This window comes from Macrotis lagotis, chromosome 4 (genome assembly GCF_037893015.1).
Source record: "Macrotis lagotis isolate mMagLag1 chromosome 4, bilby.v1.9.chrom.fasta, whole genome shotgun sequence".
Lineage (NCBI taxonomy): Eukaryota > Metazoa > Chordata > Mammalia > Peramelemorphia > Peramelidae > Macrotis > Macrotis lagotis.
The window spans coordinates 115621509-115637876 of NC_133661.1; the positions used below are offsets into that span (position 1 = coordinate 115621509).

General features: G+C 42.1%; 1 protein-coding gene across 11 annotated transcripts in view; it reads left to right on the forward strand.

The window, feature by feature from the left end:
- Positions 1-16368, forward strand: part of ZNF592 (zinc finger protein 592) — a 67343-nt gene that overhangs the window by 4862 nt on the left and 46113 nt on the right. For 2 of the 11 annotated variants that reach the window (XM_074233930.1, XM_074233931.1), the window contains exon 4: positions 7871-8029. The exons of 2 other annotated variants lie outside the window; for them this stretch is intronic. Coding sequence is in view for 1 of the 9 variants with exons in the window: in XM_074233929.1 (XP_074090030.1) it covers positions 4050-4107 (58 nt within the window). In the remaining 8 variants the exon portion in view is untranslated. Of the gene's footprint in view, positions 1-2612; positions 2689-3022; positions 3159-3521; positions 3546-3732; positions 4108-7118; positions 8030-16368 lie in introns of those variants that run through there. 7 more of the 11 variants (XM_074233934.1, XM_074233933.1, XM_074233936.1 and 4 more) reach the window with 7 other exon arrangements.

Consider the following 16368-nt stretch of genomic DNA (forward strand, 5'->3'; position numbering starts at 1 on the left):
TGCCCACAGCTAGTAAAGTGTCTGAGACCAAATTGAACTCGGGACTTCCTGACTGCAGGTCTAAATGCTCATACTTGCTTATTGATTAACAAAGCACACATTATGCCTCACTGTAGGAGTCCTTTGTGATACATACATTTGATCTGCTACTTCTCTGAGCAGAGCTTCAACCACTTGGGATGCATTTGTGGTAGGGAAAAGAGGATTGGATAGTCCTTCCCTTACCATGCTGGTAATGTTGGTCATACAGTAAAAGAGGTTTTAAAACAGGGGTTCTTAACATTTTTATGACTTTTAAACAAAACAGAAACCTTTGGTAAAAACCACGGACCCCCTTCTCAGTCAATAAGCATTTATTAAGTACTTACTTTCTCCCCCCCCCCCCCCCACCAAGTGCTGGATACACACAAAGAAAGGCAAAAATATGGTCCCTGCCCTCAGGGAGCTCATATTCTAACTCTCTGAATAAGGTTTTTTTTGCCTACTTTCATAAAGGAAGGAAATGTATATTTCATCTAGAAGTTAGTGAAAATGAAGATGTGGGTTTTTCCCCATGCAAGTTCACTGACCTCAGATTAAATAACTCCACTTTAATGATATAATCTCACTGTTATCAAGAAAATTTTCTTGGTGCCATTACTGTATTGAGTTATTGAATTTTTGTCTTCCTAGATTCATTATCTTTTTCTGTCCATTCATATGAAGACTTTTAAACCTGTAGCCCTTTCTAAGTCACACATCTGACCTCAGGTAAATGATTTGACCTCAGTATCTTATCTCCACTTGAAAGTCCTATAATCTAAAACTTCACTTATCAAAAACAGATAATAGACTCTTCTGCTGGTTAACTTTAAATTCCAAAATGTTCCAGAGATCAGGGCTTTGTTTTTGCTGGGAACTTTTCATGGTTTCTAGTTTGGTGGGAAGGTCCACTTTAGGAGTGTGGATGGTTGAGGTTGAGGGAAGGTGAACCTGCTTGAATAGAGAGCCCTACCGGGCGATCAAGAATAATAACTAATAATCTGCCACTTAATTAGCAATTATTAACCGCCTACTGTGTAACGGGCACTTTGCTAAGCCTAGGGGGATACGAAGCAAAGTAAAAACAAAAACCCAATAGCTTCCCCTCCCCCCAGAAAAAATCCCAACAAGCCAGTCCTGGCCTGCTACCTGTTTATACAGCCTTTAGATTTTGCAAATTGCTTTACAGATCTGATTCCATTCCATCCTTAAAACAATGCAATGAGGTGCCATTATCATTATCCTGGTCTTACAGAGGAGTTACCTAAGGCTGAGAGCTGTTAAGTGACTTGCTCAGGGTCTAAGAGCTAGTAGATAGGATTAAAATTGAAATCTTCCCAACTCCAAATTCTGTAGTTTTAACCACTCTGCTACCTACTGATCTAAGTACAGACTTGACTTTAAGCATTATTCAAGAATTTTAATTGAACTCCTTGGGTATGTAGGGGAATTATTCAAAATTCAGGTTAGCACTTTTTACTTTTCTAGTTAGTAACTTCTACGGACTCCCCCCTGCTGCAGGCAATCGCTATCTCTATTGTTCCCTTTGCATCCCTCTAAGGCTTCTTCCAGCATTTTTTTCTCTAACCTTCCGAGCTCCTCTCTAAACTTACCGGGAGCCCCAAGTTTGATTGACTAGTCTCCTAAACACTTCCTCACTTCCATTACCATCTTGATCTTTGTGATTATCCTATCCTATCCTTCCCTCAGCTCTCACAAATCCCCATTTTCCTGGGCCCAGTTCTCCTTCCTGAAGCCTTATTTAATTGCTCACGATTCCAGGGCCCTGTCCTTCCCCCGAATTCCTATGAAACTTATCGTATGCTCATTTGGCACATGATTATTTTTTTCCGTTTACTGTTCTATCTACAACCCAGGTGGCCAAATGGATTGTAATCTCCTTGAGGGCAGGTATAAAATGGAATTCACGCCGTATCCCAAGTTTTAAGAAAATAGTCCCTGCCCCAAGAACTATTTGCTTCTAAGGTTGATGAGGAACAGGTTCTCTCTGGTCCCTCGCTGCGAGTCCCCGGAGCTGAAGGACGGGGAGGGGCCCGTTACCAGGGCCAGGCGCCTGGCATAGGTGGGATTCCGGGGCTGGTGGCCCCTTTGTCCCAGCAGTCCAACCTGGTCCTTAGCCCCACGGCTTTCGCTTTCCAGAGGCACGCCCAGGCTGCGACAACTTTCCGAAAGGGGGAGGGGCGTGCTCCGGGGAGTTGGAGCTGCGGGCTGACCCCGGAGAAAGCGAGGAAGCGTGGGCGCTAGGACCCAGCTGGTGGAGGCGCGAAGCCTGGCCCCGGGCACTCGTCTGCACGCTCGCCGCGATGTGCCCGCCTGCCCTCTCCGCGGGCCGGCTTTAATGTGTATTCGATGCGCCGGGGCCTAGTGGATTGGGCTCCCCCTGCCCGTGGGGGCCTCGGGCGGATAGGGCCCTCTCCCCGGCGCCCCGGCCTCCCTCCCTCCCTCCCCGGTGCTCCGGGTGGCTCTGCCCGGCGGACAGCCAAGTTTTCCTGCGGGGAGGCAGGCGCATCGGCCCCGGAGGGGTTCGGCCCCGCGGCGCCCGCACCCGCCACCTCCAGCGGGCGCCGCGCCGGGCCTGTAGCCCGTGAGGGTCCCTCGTAGGCAGGCGATGCCGCCCTCCTCCCAAGGCGACCCCGGGACGCAGAGGTGAGCGCGCGGGGCGGGGGGTCCGGCTCCCGGCGGGGTCCCGGGGGCGCGCGTGCGCGTGTGCGCCGGGGCCCGCTCCGTGTCCGGAGGGGCGGGCGCGCGCGGCCGGCCCGGCTCCCCAGCGTCCCCGGCGGCGGCGGCGGCGGCGGCGGCGGCGGGCCGGGCGGCGGGCAGGGCCGCGCCGCGGCATGGGGAGGCCGGGGCCCGGCGGACGCGGGCGGGCCCGGCCGCCCGGGCGCCCGCCAGCCGGCCCGCCTCCCTCCTGCCCTCGCGCTCCCCTCCTCCCGCGCGGCGGCCCTCCCCGCCGGGCCGCCCCAGCCTGGGCCCGCCGCCCGGCCGGCTCCCGCCCCCGCTCCGCCCCCGGAGCCGCAGCCCCGCCCGCCACCGCCGTCGCCATGTTGTGGCTCCCGCTGCCGGCGCTGGGGACCTAGCGAGCGGCTGCGCCCGGGCCCGCCGCCGCCGCCGCCGGGGTAAGTGCCGCGGGGCCGGGGCCGGGGCGGGGAGGGGGAAGGGGCGCGCCGCCGCCGCCGCCGCCGCCGCCGCCCCGGCGCGCCCGCCCCGCCGGGCAGCCCCGGCCCTCCCGGCCCTGCCGGCCGCCGCCAGGCCCGATCGCCCCGAGCCGCCCCGCAGCCCGCGCCCGGGCGCCGCGGGCATGCCCTGAGGCCGGGGCGCCCCGGGGCCCGCGCCGCCCCTCCGGGCGCCCCGGGCGGGCCCCGCGCCGCACGGACCCCAGGGGCCGCGGCCGGGGATCCCAGGCCTGCCGGGCCGGGCGGGCCCCGCGGGGGGCTCTTGTGCCCGCCGCGGGGCGGACGGACGGACGGACGGACGCGCCGCCCCGGGGCTGACTCCTGCGTCAGGTAAAGCGCATCCTGGCTGCGGATGCCGGCGCTGCCCGGCCGGGGGCCCGGGCGAGGGGGCCCGGCGCGCCTCGGCCCGGCCGCCCCCGGGCTCGGGGGGCTTCGGAGCCGGGGTGCTGGCCGCCGCAGGTCCGAGCCGCCGCGGCGGGCTGCGCTCTCCACGCCAGGATCCGAGCGTTCCCGGGGCCGCTTCTGGGGTTGGAACAGTTCTGGGCTAGGCCAGAGGGGGCACCAGAATTCTGGACAAAAAAACCGAAAGCTCCGCGGACTACCCAGAGAGGGAGCCGGCCCAGCCCCCTTCGGGCCGGGCCCCGGGCGCGGGGGCCTTCGGCGCTCCCCAGGGCCGTCCACTTCCAGCTGGGGCCCCCGAGGGACGGCCGTTGAGACCTGGGGGCCCCCTCCACGGCGCGGTCAGGGCGGCTGGAGGCGCCTCGCAGCCTCTCCCCGCCTTTCCCCACCAAGTTGAGGGGATGATGATGAAGGGTTTGTGCCTGTGCTTGTCAGATGTGGGCCCCAACTGGCCAGAACTACAAGTTCATGCCAGCACCTTGGGTTGGAAAAGGTAAGAGATGCCCTCCCGTCCTTCCCTCTCGCTTTTGGACTTGCTTCCTCTAGCCACTCGTAGGTTCTAAATTTGAGTGGGTTTTTTCCCTCATCTGATCATTTAGATTGATCTTATTGTCCTTCCCTAAGAACAATAATAAGCTATAGAAGTAGATTTTTGAGGAGTGGACCATGAATTTGTAGCGGGGCCGCTGAGGTTTAGGGAATTTTAGCATGAACTCTTTCTAGGAGCTAGCATACATCAAAGCCCATTGACTTTTAGCTAGGATCCAATTGGGCAGGTGCAGGTCAGTGTTGAGAGCTCAGAGAGCTTGGGATCCAAGTTAGGATTTAAGGGCTCTGTCCAGTTCTTCAACATAAAAAAAAAATCTTGGTTCTGTGGAGAATTTTTGTGATTTGATATCGACTTGGTCTTTTTATTTTTTTGTACATATTGGAATTCAAATCTCCAGTAGATGTGAAGAAATGGTTGGTGGGTTCTTTGGCTAAGGTTTTAACAATGTAATTAGTGCTAGTGTAGAAGGGGATTGCACTTGATTAAATGAATTCAACAAAAAACATTTATTTAGGGACTTTTGTATGCAAGGTTTTATACAATTAAGTTGAGGCAAATACTTGAAATCTCTGAATTTGGAATGTAATTTAGATGAGGGACTATAATTGAAGGACTAGCCTGGCTAAGTCTTCTGAGGCTTTTTAGTAGAAAGTTGTAAGCTAGGTTAAATTAATTCTTTCTGTGATTCTTTATAGGTTTCTGTGACATTACAGTATTCTAGATCTCCTTCTACTTTGTCGGAGTGACCCTTCCCAGTTTCCTTTGCTGGCTCTTTGTCCAGGTCCTGTCAGCTCACAGCAGATGTGCCCAGACCTCTGTCCTGGGCCCTCTTTTTCTTCTCTCTTTACACCTTTCACTTGGTGATCTGATTAGTCTCTAGGGGATTCAATATTTATCCCTTAGGCTGTTGATCCTCAAATCTACATATGCATCTCCTAACTGCCCTCCTAACCTCCAGGCTCACATCTCCAGCTCTCTATTTGTTGGATTCCTGTAGACATCTAAAACTTTAATAAATGGAACTTTTTTTCCTTACATATCCTCCTTCTCATTTCTTCTGAATTTCTTTATTACTGTCAAGGACACATCTGCCCTACCAGGCACCTGGATCACATTCTAAGTGCCATTCTCTCTTTCTCACCTGTTCCCCCTATTCTCCCAATCTGTGGATTTTACTTTTGTAATATGTCTTCTGTGTGACCCCTTCACTCTGGTACATGCCCTTATCACCTCACATCCAGACCACTGCAGTAGCCTTTTGGTTGGTTTTCCTGCCTCAAGCCTCTCCACTTGAATCAGTAAGTAAACATGTATTAGTGACTGTTATAGGCAGACATAGAAATAAAGGCAAAACACAGCCCCTGCTCTCCAGGTGCCTAGTCTGATGGAGGAGACAACACACATAAACAGTTATGGGCCTAAAGAAGATACAGGGAGACCTCTGAAATATTTGGGGTTCAGTTCCAGACTATTGCAATAAAGTAGATCCCACAAATATTTTGGTTTCTCAGTGCATAGAAAAGTTGTGTTAACACTGTACTATAGTCTAAATGTGCCACAGTATATATACCTAACTTAATTTAATGCGGCTTTATTGCTGAAAAATAATAATTGTCATCTGAGAATTCAGGAGTTGTCCTCTTTTGGCTCAGTTCTGATGACTCCTGCCTGATCAAGGTGGTGGTTGCTGAAGGGTCAGGGTGACTGTGGCAATTTCTTAAAATAAGAAAACAATGGAGATTGCCTTGTGGATTAACTCCTTTCATTTGAACACTTTGAGACATGCTAATTGGTCTAATATCAGTCAGTATATTATATCTCTGGGAAAAGGGAGGCTCCTGGAGAGGGAGATAGATAGGGATGACCAGTAGGTGGAGAAGTCAGAACACATGTATTTATTAAGTTTGTGTCTGAAATGGGCATGATTTGTAGTCCCCCCAAACAGTTACAAAGGTAACATCAAAGAATATTGATCATAGATCACCATAACAGCTATAATAATAGTGGGAAAAGTTGAAATATTGTGAGAATTAACAAAATGTGACAGCCTCTGTGTGAGCACATGTTAATTATGAGTGATACCGATAGACTGTTCAATGCAGAGTTACCACAATCTTTCAATTTGTTTAAAACACAACAATGAAATAAATGTCAAGAGCAATAAAGTGAGATTAATGTTCAGACTAAAGTGGGGATAATCAACAGAGGAGGGGAGGTACTAGCATTAAATATTGATCTACCTAAGCACAAGTCTGACCATGTCACCACCCTATTTAATCAAATCCCAGGACTCCTTATCGCCTTCAGGATCTAAAATAAAATCTTCTATTTGGTGAACTTGTACCTTCATAATGTGGCTCCCTCTTGCTGTTCTGACACCTTAATGCCCTCTTGCCCCACCCCCACCCCCAATGACATTGGCTTTGCTGTTCTTCCCATAAGATACTACACCTCCCAACTCCCTGCATTTTTACTGTGTGCGCTGTGCCTGGAATTCTCTCCCTCTTCATCTCTGTAAGTTCTCAGTTAAAATTCCATCTTCTGTAAGAAGCCTTTTTCTGATCCTCTTAATCCTAGTGCCTTTCCTCTGTGATTATCTCCAACTTTCCTGTATGTATCTTGTTTGTGAGAGTTGTTTTCATTTTTGTCTTCCCTTTTAGATTTTGGGCTCCTTGGGGTCATGGACCGTCTTTTGTCTTTTTTTTTTTTAAATCTCCAGTACTTGGCACAGTGTCTTTTACTAAGTTGCTTTGGTGCAACTAAAATTGCTTAGGCAATTTTAGGTGCCTAAAAATGCTTGTTTAGGATTGGGAAAGATTTAAAATATTTAAACTTTTATATTTAAACCTTTTTTTTTTTCAGTTTTCCCCTTGGCAATATGATGAAGTCTATCGATCCCCTTACTGGAATTATATTTTATATTTTATTTATATCTATATATTTAATATATTAATTACATGATTAATATTTTTAATATATAAAATTACAAAGGAAACCAAGTATATTTGAAATAATTTTTTTCTGTCTAATTTCATGGACCCTCTGGAACCTATCCACAGACTCCTTGGGGATTAGTACTCTTATTCTGGTTACATCTCCTCATTTGACAGAAGAGATTCCGTCTTGTCCAAAGTCTTGGACAAATTTGGCCTGGTTCACATAGAATATGGGAAATAGAAAAGAGACCAAAAATCTAAATATCCTTATTTCTAGTCACTGTTCTGTTTTCTAGATCATTGGGAACAATTGGAGAAACTCAGAACCAGACTTTGGGAGAAAAGATTAGTTTAGAGAGAAGGTAGCTTCATAAATAAATAAAAAAAAGATCCATGATCTTCTGATGGCAAAAGTACCACTCTTCCTTGCCTTAGTCTATTATGGACTACAATTCAGAAATGAGTTGCTTTGGTCATAATAAATTACCAGGTAGAGAAATATTTGGAAATAAGTTTTTTCTCTTACTTAGACTCATCTATAGTTGATAGTTCCTCACTAGGTTCATATTGGAACCCTTTCTAGTTTGGTTACACTTGACACAGTTTCTCTGCTGACATGATGTTTGATTCCCCATTGTGATGTGGAAGTGAACCCAAGTTCTTATAGTGAGACAGTGGAGGCATAAATAAGCATAAAATATTTTCCTTCTGGAGAGACTGGAGGAATCTAATCCATGGCATGAGTGTATATCTTTACTCATTTTTGGCAGCTGCCCTTTGCAAGGCCCTAATAGTGTACATGGAGCTTGAAACAAGGATGCAAGAATTGGATTCTGTGGGGGATAGCGTCTGGAGAACCTGGTGCAGCTGAGCTGGAGAGAAAGAATTTAGGTTTGAATGAAGCCATAGCAACTGGGGGAGTCGTTGTTGTGAGTATCTTTTTTTAAAAAATCTTTTAGATCTTTTTTAAAAAAATTACATAAATATTTTGTTTTCAATTACATACAATGGTAGTTTCTAACAATAATTTTTGTAAGGTTTTGAATTTTGAATTCCTCCCTCCCTTCCCCCAATAGAAGGCATTCTGATATAGTCTCTACATTTACTTCCATGATATGCAAAGATCCAAATTGAATGTATTGAGAGAAGAAATCTCCAAAAGGAAGAAAGAAAACATTAGAGATAGCAAAATCACATAATTATATGACAACTTTTAAAAATTGAAGACAATAATCTTTGGTCTTCATTTAAACTCCACAGTTCCCTCTCTGGATACAGATGGTATTCTCCATCATAGATCCCCTAAAATTGTCCCTGATTATTGCACTGATGGAGTGATCAGGACTGGTCATCACTCCCTGATGTTGTTGAGGAGTACAGTGTTCTTTTGGTTCTGCTCATCTGTGAGTAAAGAGCCTGTTAATGTTAATTCATATTCCTGGAATTGAGTAAAACATTGTAAACCAAATGAAGCTATTCCAATTTCCTTGTTTTCCATATTTTTTGGGGGGGATGGGTTAAGTGACTTCCCCAGGGTCACACACCTATTAAAGTATCAAGTATCTGAGTTTGAACTCAGGTCCCTGATTCCAGGGTCACCTAACTGCTGCCTTTGTTTTCCATGTTAACAAGCAGTTCATCATGGCTTTTCTTGTATAACATTCATATACAAAATTGCATAATTATGCATTTTGCCATTATTTAAGGGTATCTTTTGACTCTTCTTGCCGCCCTCTTATTTATTTTCCTAGGTTTCTCCATTATTCTTTCCTATTCTTTCTGCTCTTGTGAAAAAAGCACTGGATCAGTATTCAAGATTCAGATCCTATTCTCAGCTTTGCCACAGAACAGCTTTATCATTCTATTCTGGGCAGGTTGCTTTCCTTTCCTTTGTCTTTTTTCTTAATGTATAGATGATCTCTTGGGTCCCTTTCCAGATCTAAAGCTGTCTTATTTTTAGTAAGTTCTGAACTTTGCTTAAGAGCAGAAATCCTTTTTTTTTTTTTTTTTTTTTTTTTTTTAGTTGAGTAGAACCCTCTTTAGCATGGAGGTTTGGCAGTACTTGGCCTTCTGAAATGTGTGCTTTCAGAACTTTTGACTATGGACATTATTTGTGTTGGAACTTGATCCAATTCTGCCTTTAGAGTCTTTGGGTTAGATCTGTTATGATGTCCTTAATAGAATGGGGCCTTCTATGTTCCAGGGACTGTGTCTCATTTGTTGGTGTTTTGTCTTTTTATAGCAAAAGGAAAGATACAGCAGACAGTTGTAGAGATGGATGGATGCATGAATGTTGATGTTTCTCTTTATGTGTAGTATGTGAATTGCAGCATTTGAGAAGGTCCCCCTGTTGTATATGGGTCTCTCTTTGAGGGTATCTAGTCCATGGCATTGCCACCCTACTTGTAATAAATACATATTTTGTGGAATATTTTTGAGTAATATTTTCAGCAGAACATATTGATACCACCCAGCCACATGCTGGCTTTAGATGAGAATGGGTGAGTAATGTTGGTGAGGAAGGGAAAATAAGATTTCAGAGTTTCTATGAGCATGTACTTTGTAAAATACCATAGATAATTGGACACTCTCATATTAAGACATGCCTTTTGCATCACATTTGGGTTATTGTGAATCTCCTGAATATAAAGATGGAGGTAGCTTAACAGTTGGATGTCAGTTGCCTGGGTTGTAAAAGGAAATAAAATAAGAATTCACTTGCCTAAGACAAGCTAGGAATTAGGCTAGCCCCTGCCTCTTAGAGAGAGAATCTGATTGTTTAGAGTTGTGTTATTTGGGAATGCCCAGGGATACCCATGACTTTGGAATGCTCTGACTTTTTGCAATGTTTATGTTTAACTGGTGTTTGTTTAGTTGATGAACTTGGGGAAATAAGGGTTCCTAGTCACAATTCATCTAGTTTTCTCTGATTTTCTTGATTGGTGACTAATCAGGAAGGATATTTAATGTTACTTTAGGAAGGAGTCACCACTTTATAATCCTGTATTCCCTTGGCACCTGAATGCTCTTAGTCTAGACAAGGCTTTTCGGCTAGGGTGTGGATACAAAGCCAAAGTTTTTTTTGGACCAGTTAAGTAGATCTGGAATCTTCTTTCTTTCTCTTTCTAGTTTGCTGCAGAGGATCTAGCATCCAACTGCTCTCTGATATGTCTAAAGGTACTCCCTTTGAAACTTTTCTTCTTAGTTGACCTTGATTGCTGCTAAAAGGCAGGTTTAAGATTTAAGAGAGAGGGTGCTGGTGTGGATGCATCCTAATGCTCCCTGGGAGCATTGCTGGACAGAATTTGAACATTTTTAAAGAAGAAAGGGAAATGGGGATGATATGAAGTACTTTAGCTCATATTGAGGTATTTCAGTTCAAAGCCTCTTGGAGTTTTGGCAGGACCAGGCAACAGCCATCTCTGGGTTAGGAATACTCTGCATTCTCACTTTGCCATAAATGCCTTCTAGAATTTTAACTGATCAAAGTTGTTTCATTGCCTAAATATATCATAAAAGCTTATAAATTTTCAAGTTCTAAAAATATGTGTGTGTGGTTAATATAGTTATTCTTAATTAGAAGCCTTATCTATGAATGTATGTATGCATGTATGTTTGTATTTATGGGCAATGGGGTTAAGTGGCTTACCCGAGGTCACACAGGTAAGTAAAAATAATATTAATGTTTGTCCTTCATTTTGGAAGACGATTATGACATCAGGGAATTGATGCCATGATAAGCACATGAATTGGATTTGAGTGTGGGTGTGTGGTGCTAAGTCACCAGCCTCACTTTCCCCTCCTGAGCCATCTGGGACCAGTGACAAGATATGAGTCAGGATGTCTGGAGAGGCAATCAGAGTTAAGTGACTTGCCCAAGGTCATATGGCTAGGAAGAGTCAAGTATTTAAGGTAGGATTCAAACTCCCATTCTCCTGACTCCAAGGTACCAGTGCTCTATCTATTGTACCACCCAGCTGCCCTAAAGTATTAAGTGTCTGAGGTCAGATTTGAACTCAAGACCTCCTGATTCCAGGGCTAGTGCTCTATTATTCACTGTGCCACCTAGCTGCCCCCCCCATTTATTTATTATTTATTTAATTGGGTTTTTTTGTTTTGTTTTGTTTTTTAGATTTTTCAAGGCAATGGGGTTAAGTGGCTTGCCCAAGGCCATACAGCTAGGTAATTATTAAGCATCTGAGACTGGATTTGAAACCAGGTACTCCTGACTCCAAGGCCGGCGCTTTATCCACTGCACCACCTAGCCGCCCTTATTTAATTGTTTTTTGCAAGGCATTGGGGTTAAGTGATTTGTCCACGGTCACACAGCTAGGTAATAATTAAATGTCTGAGGTGGGATATGAACTCAGGTCCTCCTGATTCCAGGGCTGGTATTCAATCTACTGTGCCACCTAGCTGAACCCCTTCCCCCTATATTTATTTATTTTAAAAAATATTCCTAACACCACTACTTGGAACTGCTACTTATTAATGGATCTATCAGTTACTTATTGAGTACATGCTATTTATACATGCACAGCTTTGCATAGTAGATACTGGAAAAAAAGCTTTTAGAATGAGGGATTTTGCCCTTAGGGGTTTTATTTGGGGCAATAAAATTAACTCTTAGAACTAGAGAGCAATCAAGTGCTCCACTGAAGTTTTCTTCATTTTTTCACTCTGTGTGTGTGTGTGTGTGTGTGTACACACTATGCAATGAGTGGGATTTATACAAATTTGTCCCTGATTTCCCCCTTATACACCAAAGCCTTCCTTGTACTCCTTAGCTTTTGAGATGTGAGGCAGTTTCCTTAGATTATGTTCCCCTGTTCTACTTTCTTTGGCAGTTTCATGATCCTATTAGTCCCCAGTTTCCAAAAGGGAAACTATGCCTATTTAATAATTTTGCCTAGGACCTACCCTGGCTATACCATCTTATTTCAAAGGTGATACCAGCTAGAAGTGCTAAAAGACTTTTTTTTATTGGTATGAGTTAAGAAACAAGCCACTTGGAAACATTCAGAAGGAAAACAAGTAGAACTTAGGGCTTTGATGTTCCCTCCTTTCTATTATTTTCAGTGCCTGGATGGAGCCATCCTATTTTTCAGCTTCGTAAGATTACAGTAGTTTTCTTTGTGACACACTTGAAAATAAGAAAATGTGTGTTGATCAGTCTTCAGTATAGCACAGTACCAAAAAAGTGTAGCATTCTGAGCTTTTTCAAGCAAGATGACATCCCATTGTTAGTAACTTAAATCAGGGATACTTTTTGGCCTGTAGTGAGTTTTTTCCTAACCTTTATGAAGAACTTTGCATAGTTGACAGTACCTTCTGAAATTCTTTTCATTAGAAACACTCCCAAGTCTTATTATTATACCTGAAAACTTTTGCTTGAGATAACTTTAAAGAATTTTATCCTTTTTCTTTCCCCATCTTTTTATATATATATAGCAGAACAAAGTTCTTTAGCCTTATACATCTATTCGTAACTCGATTTACTGACAATAAATATTTCCTTCCTTGGTTGCTGTTTCATTAGCTTGATTCTGAAAAAAGGCAGTGGAAAATCTCTTTGGTTGAAAGGAGAGAAATATTTTTTTGCCCCAATGAATCTGGAAAGAGCTAAGGTTTCTGGTACCATAAGAGGACAGCTGGAAGGAGCCAGTTCTGATGTCTTTTTCCCCTGGTAGCTGTGCAGAGGAGAATCAGTAAAAATTGAGGAAGAGAGGTCAGTGAGGAGGTGGCTAACTTCCCAGAAGCAGTTTTGTCCTTGGAAAGGATGTAGTGTGTGCTGTAGGTTATGCTATGTGGGAAAGAGGTAGTGTCTGCTATAGGTTATACTATGTGGGTTTGATATTATCATGCTTTTCCTTAATAAATCATTACGTTTATTAGGTATTAAAAGAGAGAGGCCAAAACAGTCAATAAATATATATTGAGCACCACTGTAACTTACTTTTGTGCTGTATTCTTTGGGGGAAACAAAGAAGCAGTGGTTATTTTAAAAAAGAACTTAGTTGTGAGAGTGAAAGACTAATAAACATACTCAGAACTAAATACTAACATGATGTTTGGAGGTTGTGTATTTATATGTCTGCATGTGAGCAGGTGTGGTTTCTAAAGTCTGGGGAAGGTGACCAGGAGATATTTGAATCCTGGAATAGAAGTATGACCTAGAATGCTCGAGTCTAAGGTCCTTATGTGAGTAGATATATTTAATGGACTAAGGGCTATTTTATAGAGAGGGCTGGGTTAAGAGGGTTGAGGTAGCAGTCTGGGAATGAGCTAATTCCACCTCTAGGTTAAATAGACTTATTTAAATCACTTAGTTCTTAACCTTTCTGAGTCTCAGGTTTCTTCTTTGCTGTAAAAACAAGAGGATTGAAGTAGATGACATCAAAAGTCATCAAAAAAGGTACATTGGAAAGGACTTTCTGGATTTGGAATTAAGGACGATGGTCCAAATCCCAGTCCTGCCATTTGCTATACTATACCTCTGTGACCATGACAGGTTTCTTAAGTTTTTGGGGCCTCAGTTGCCTTCTCTTTCATTTGAGAGAACTGGTCTAGATGACCTTTAAAGATCCCTTCTAGCTATAAATCTGTGGTCCTTTTTTTTAGCTTTGAAATCTAGGATTTTCCTTAAGCTGTGGTTCCAGCTATCAAAAATCTTAAACCTCATAGTAGTGTTCCAAAGATTTTAGAGACTCTGGTTACTCAAGTCTTTCTTCTGGATAGCAAAAAATGATTACACACTTGTTTTTATGATAATCCAGGTTTGCAGAATTAGTCCAATGAACATCATAAAATTGTTAAAGCTAATTTTAGTTTTTCGATTTATTATCTACCACACCCATGGCCTCTGTCTTGAATGATAAAAAAAAACCTGAAAAATAAAATACTCATAATAAAAAATGCACAGTCCCCCAAATCAGAATTCTACATTGGCCATATACAATTCTTCATTTTAAGTCCATTGCTTCTCTGGCTAAAGGTAGATGGCAAGTTTTATCTTCAATTTTCCAAACTTAGTGTTTACTATCATATTGATTAGAGTTCTAAAGTCTTAAAATTGTTTTTCTCTATGATGTTATTGTATTTAGCATCATGTTGAATAGGGTTCTGAAGTCTTTTAAAATTGTTGTTCTCTGTTATTATTTAAATTGTTCATCTAGTTCTACTTAACATGTTTTCTCCATAACTCCATTTCTTTTTAAGTACAATAATATTTCATTAATTTGATCATCATAATTTGTTTAGCTAGTACCCAGATGGAGTGCATTCTCTCACTTAATGAAAAGAGCTGCTGTAAATCTTCTTGTCTAGTAAATATAATCTTTTTGCCTAGTAGTAAATATATTGCTGGGCCAAATGAATGCAAAGTTTAGAAAATTTGGGGGCATAGTTTCAAATTCCATTCCAGAATGGCTGGGCCAGTTTATAACTGCCATAAGGGCATTGGCCTACCTATTTTCCCTCCACCCCCTCCTAGATGTTTTCTGCTGTCATTTTTGTCAATCTGATGTGTGTCTCTGTGTGTGTGTATTTGTGTGTGTGTGTGTGTGTCTCAAAGTTGCTTTAATTTGTAATTATGATTTGGAACATTTTTTTATCTAGTTTTTGATAGTTTGAATTTCTTCCTTTGAAAACTGCCTGCCCATATCCTTTGATCATTTGTCTATTGGGGAATGATTCTTAAAAATTTAAATTAATTCTATAAATAGTTTGGATGTGAGACTTTTATCAGAGAAACTTGATGCAAAGATTTTTTTTCCCCTACTTAAACAGTTTTCCTTCTGATTTTAACTATATTAGATTTTTTTTGTGAAAAATGTTTATATTTTATATTATCAAGATTTCCTGGTTTATTTTTTGATTCACTTTCTGTACCTTGTTAAATCATGAACTCTTCACTTTTTGCATCTCCTAATTTGTTTATGATGTCACCCTCATGTATTCATTTGGAACTTATCTTGATTTACTGAGTGAAATATTGGTCAATTTTTAACTTTTGCTAAACTGTTTTTCAGTATTTCTAGCAGTTTTCGTCTAAACTGGGGTCTTTGAATTTATTATACACTAGACTTTTTGATACTGTGTACTTAATCTGTTCTACTTATTGGCTTTTTTTAAAACAATGATAAATAGTTTTAATAATTGTTACTTTGTTGTATAATTTGATATGTTACAGGTAGACCCTTTTCCTTTTTTTAATACTTTTGCAATTCTTGACTTTTGTTCCTCTGCATTAATTTTGTTAATTATTCTTGCTAGTTCTATAAAAATAATCATTTGATAGTTTGTTGGGACATTGACTAAACTAATTTAGATAGTTTTGTTGCTTTTTTAAACTATTGATGCTCCACCCTAAGCAATTTGTATTTTCACAGTTATTTTGGTCTGTACTTCTGCTGAGGGTATATTTTAGTTGAATTAATATTGTATTTGAGTGTATATTGATAGATACACATCCAAATATTTTATTTTCTATGGGTACTTTGAATGGAATTTCTCTTTTTTTTTACTTTTCCTATTGAGTTTGTTATATACAGAAATACTGATGATTTCTGTGAATTTTATTTCTGCAACTTTGCTAAATTTATTATTTCAATTAATTTTTAGTTGACTTGTTAGACATATCAATATCATTATCATCTGCAAAAAACAAGAATTTCATCTCTTGATTTTTTTTCCTCGTATTATTGCTTTGCAATTTCTTGAACTATGCTAAATAGTATTAGTAATAATCGGCATCATTACTTTACATTGCTCTTATTGGAATGACCTCTAATATTTCTCTATTACATAAAATGTTTACTCTTGGTTTTATATGGACATTATTTACTATATTAAGGAAAAATCTGTATGCTTTCTAGAATTTTTAACAGAAACAAATGTTGGAGTTTTACAGAAACCTTTTCAGCAGTAACTGATCTACTCATACCATTCTGATTATTTTTATTGATACCTAGTTCTTCGTACTAGAAATGAAAAAAAAGAAATTACTTAACAATTCAAAAGTAAGGAAAAGGAAATTATTTTGGCCTAGTTATAGAAATATAGTTAGTTAGATCTTGATTAGCAAATAAGAACCCTGTGACAGTTTTAGTTTGTTTTTTAGAAAGCAGAAAGTTTAACTTTCTGTTAAACAATAAACATAAAATCCAGCTCCTACTTTTATTTAATGATTCAATGTAGGATAAGTGGCTGCCCAAGGCCACACAGGTAATTATTAAGTGTCTGAGGCTGGATTTGAACTCAGGTACTT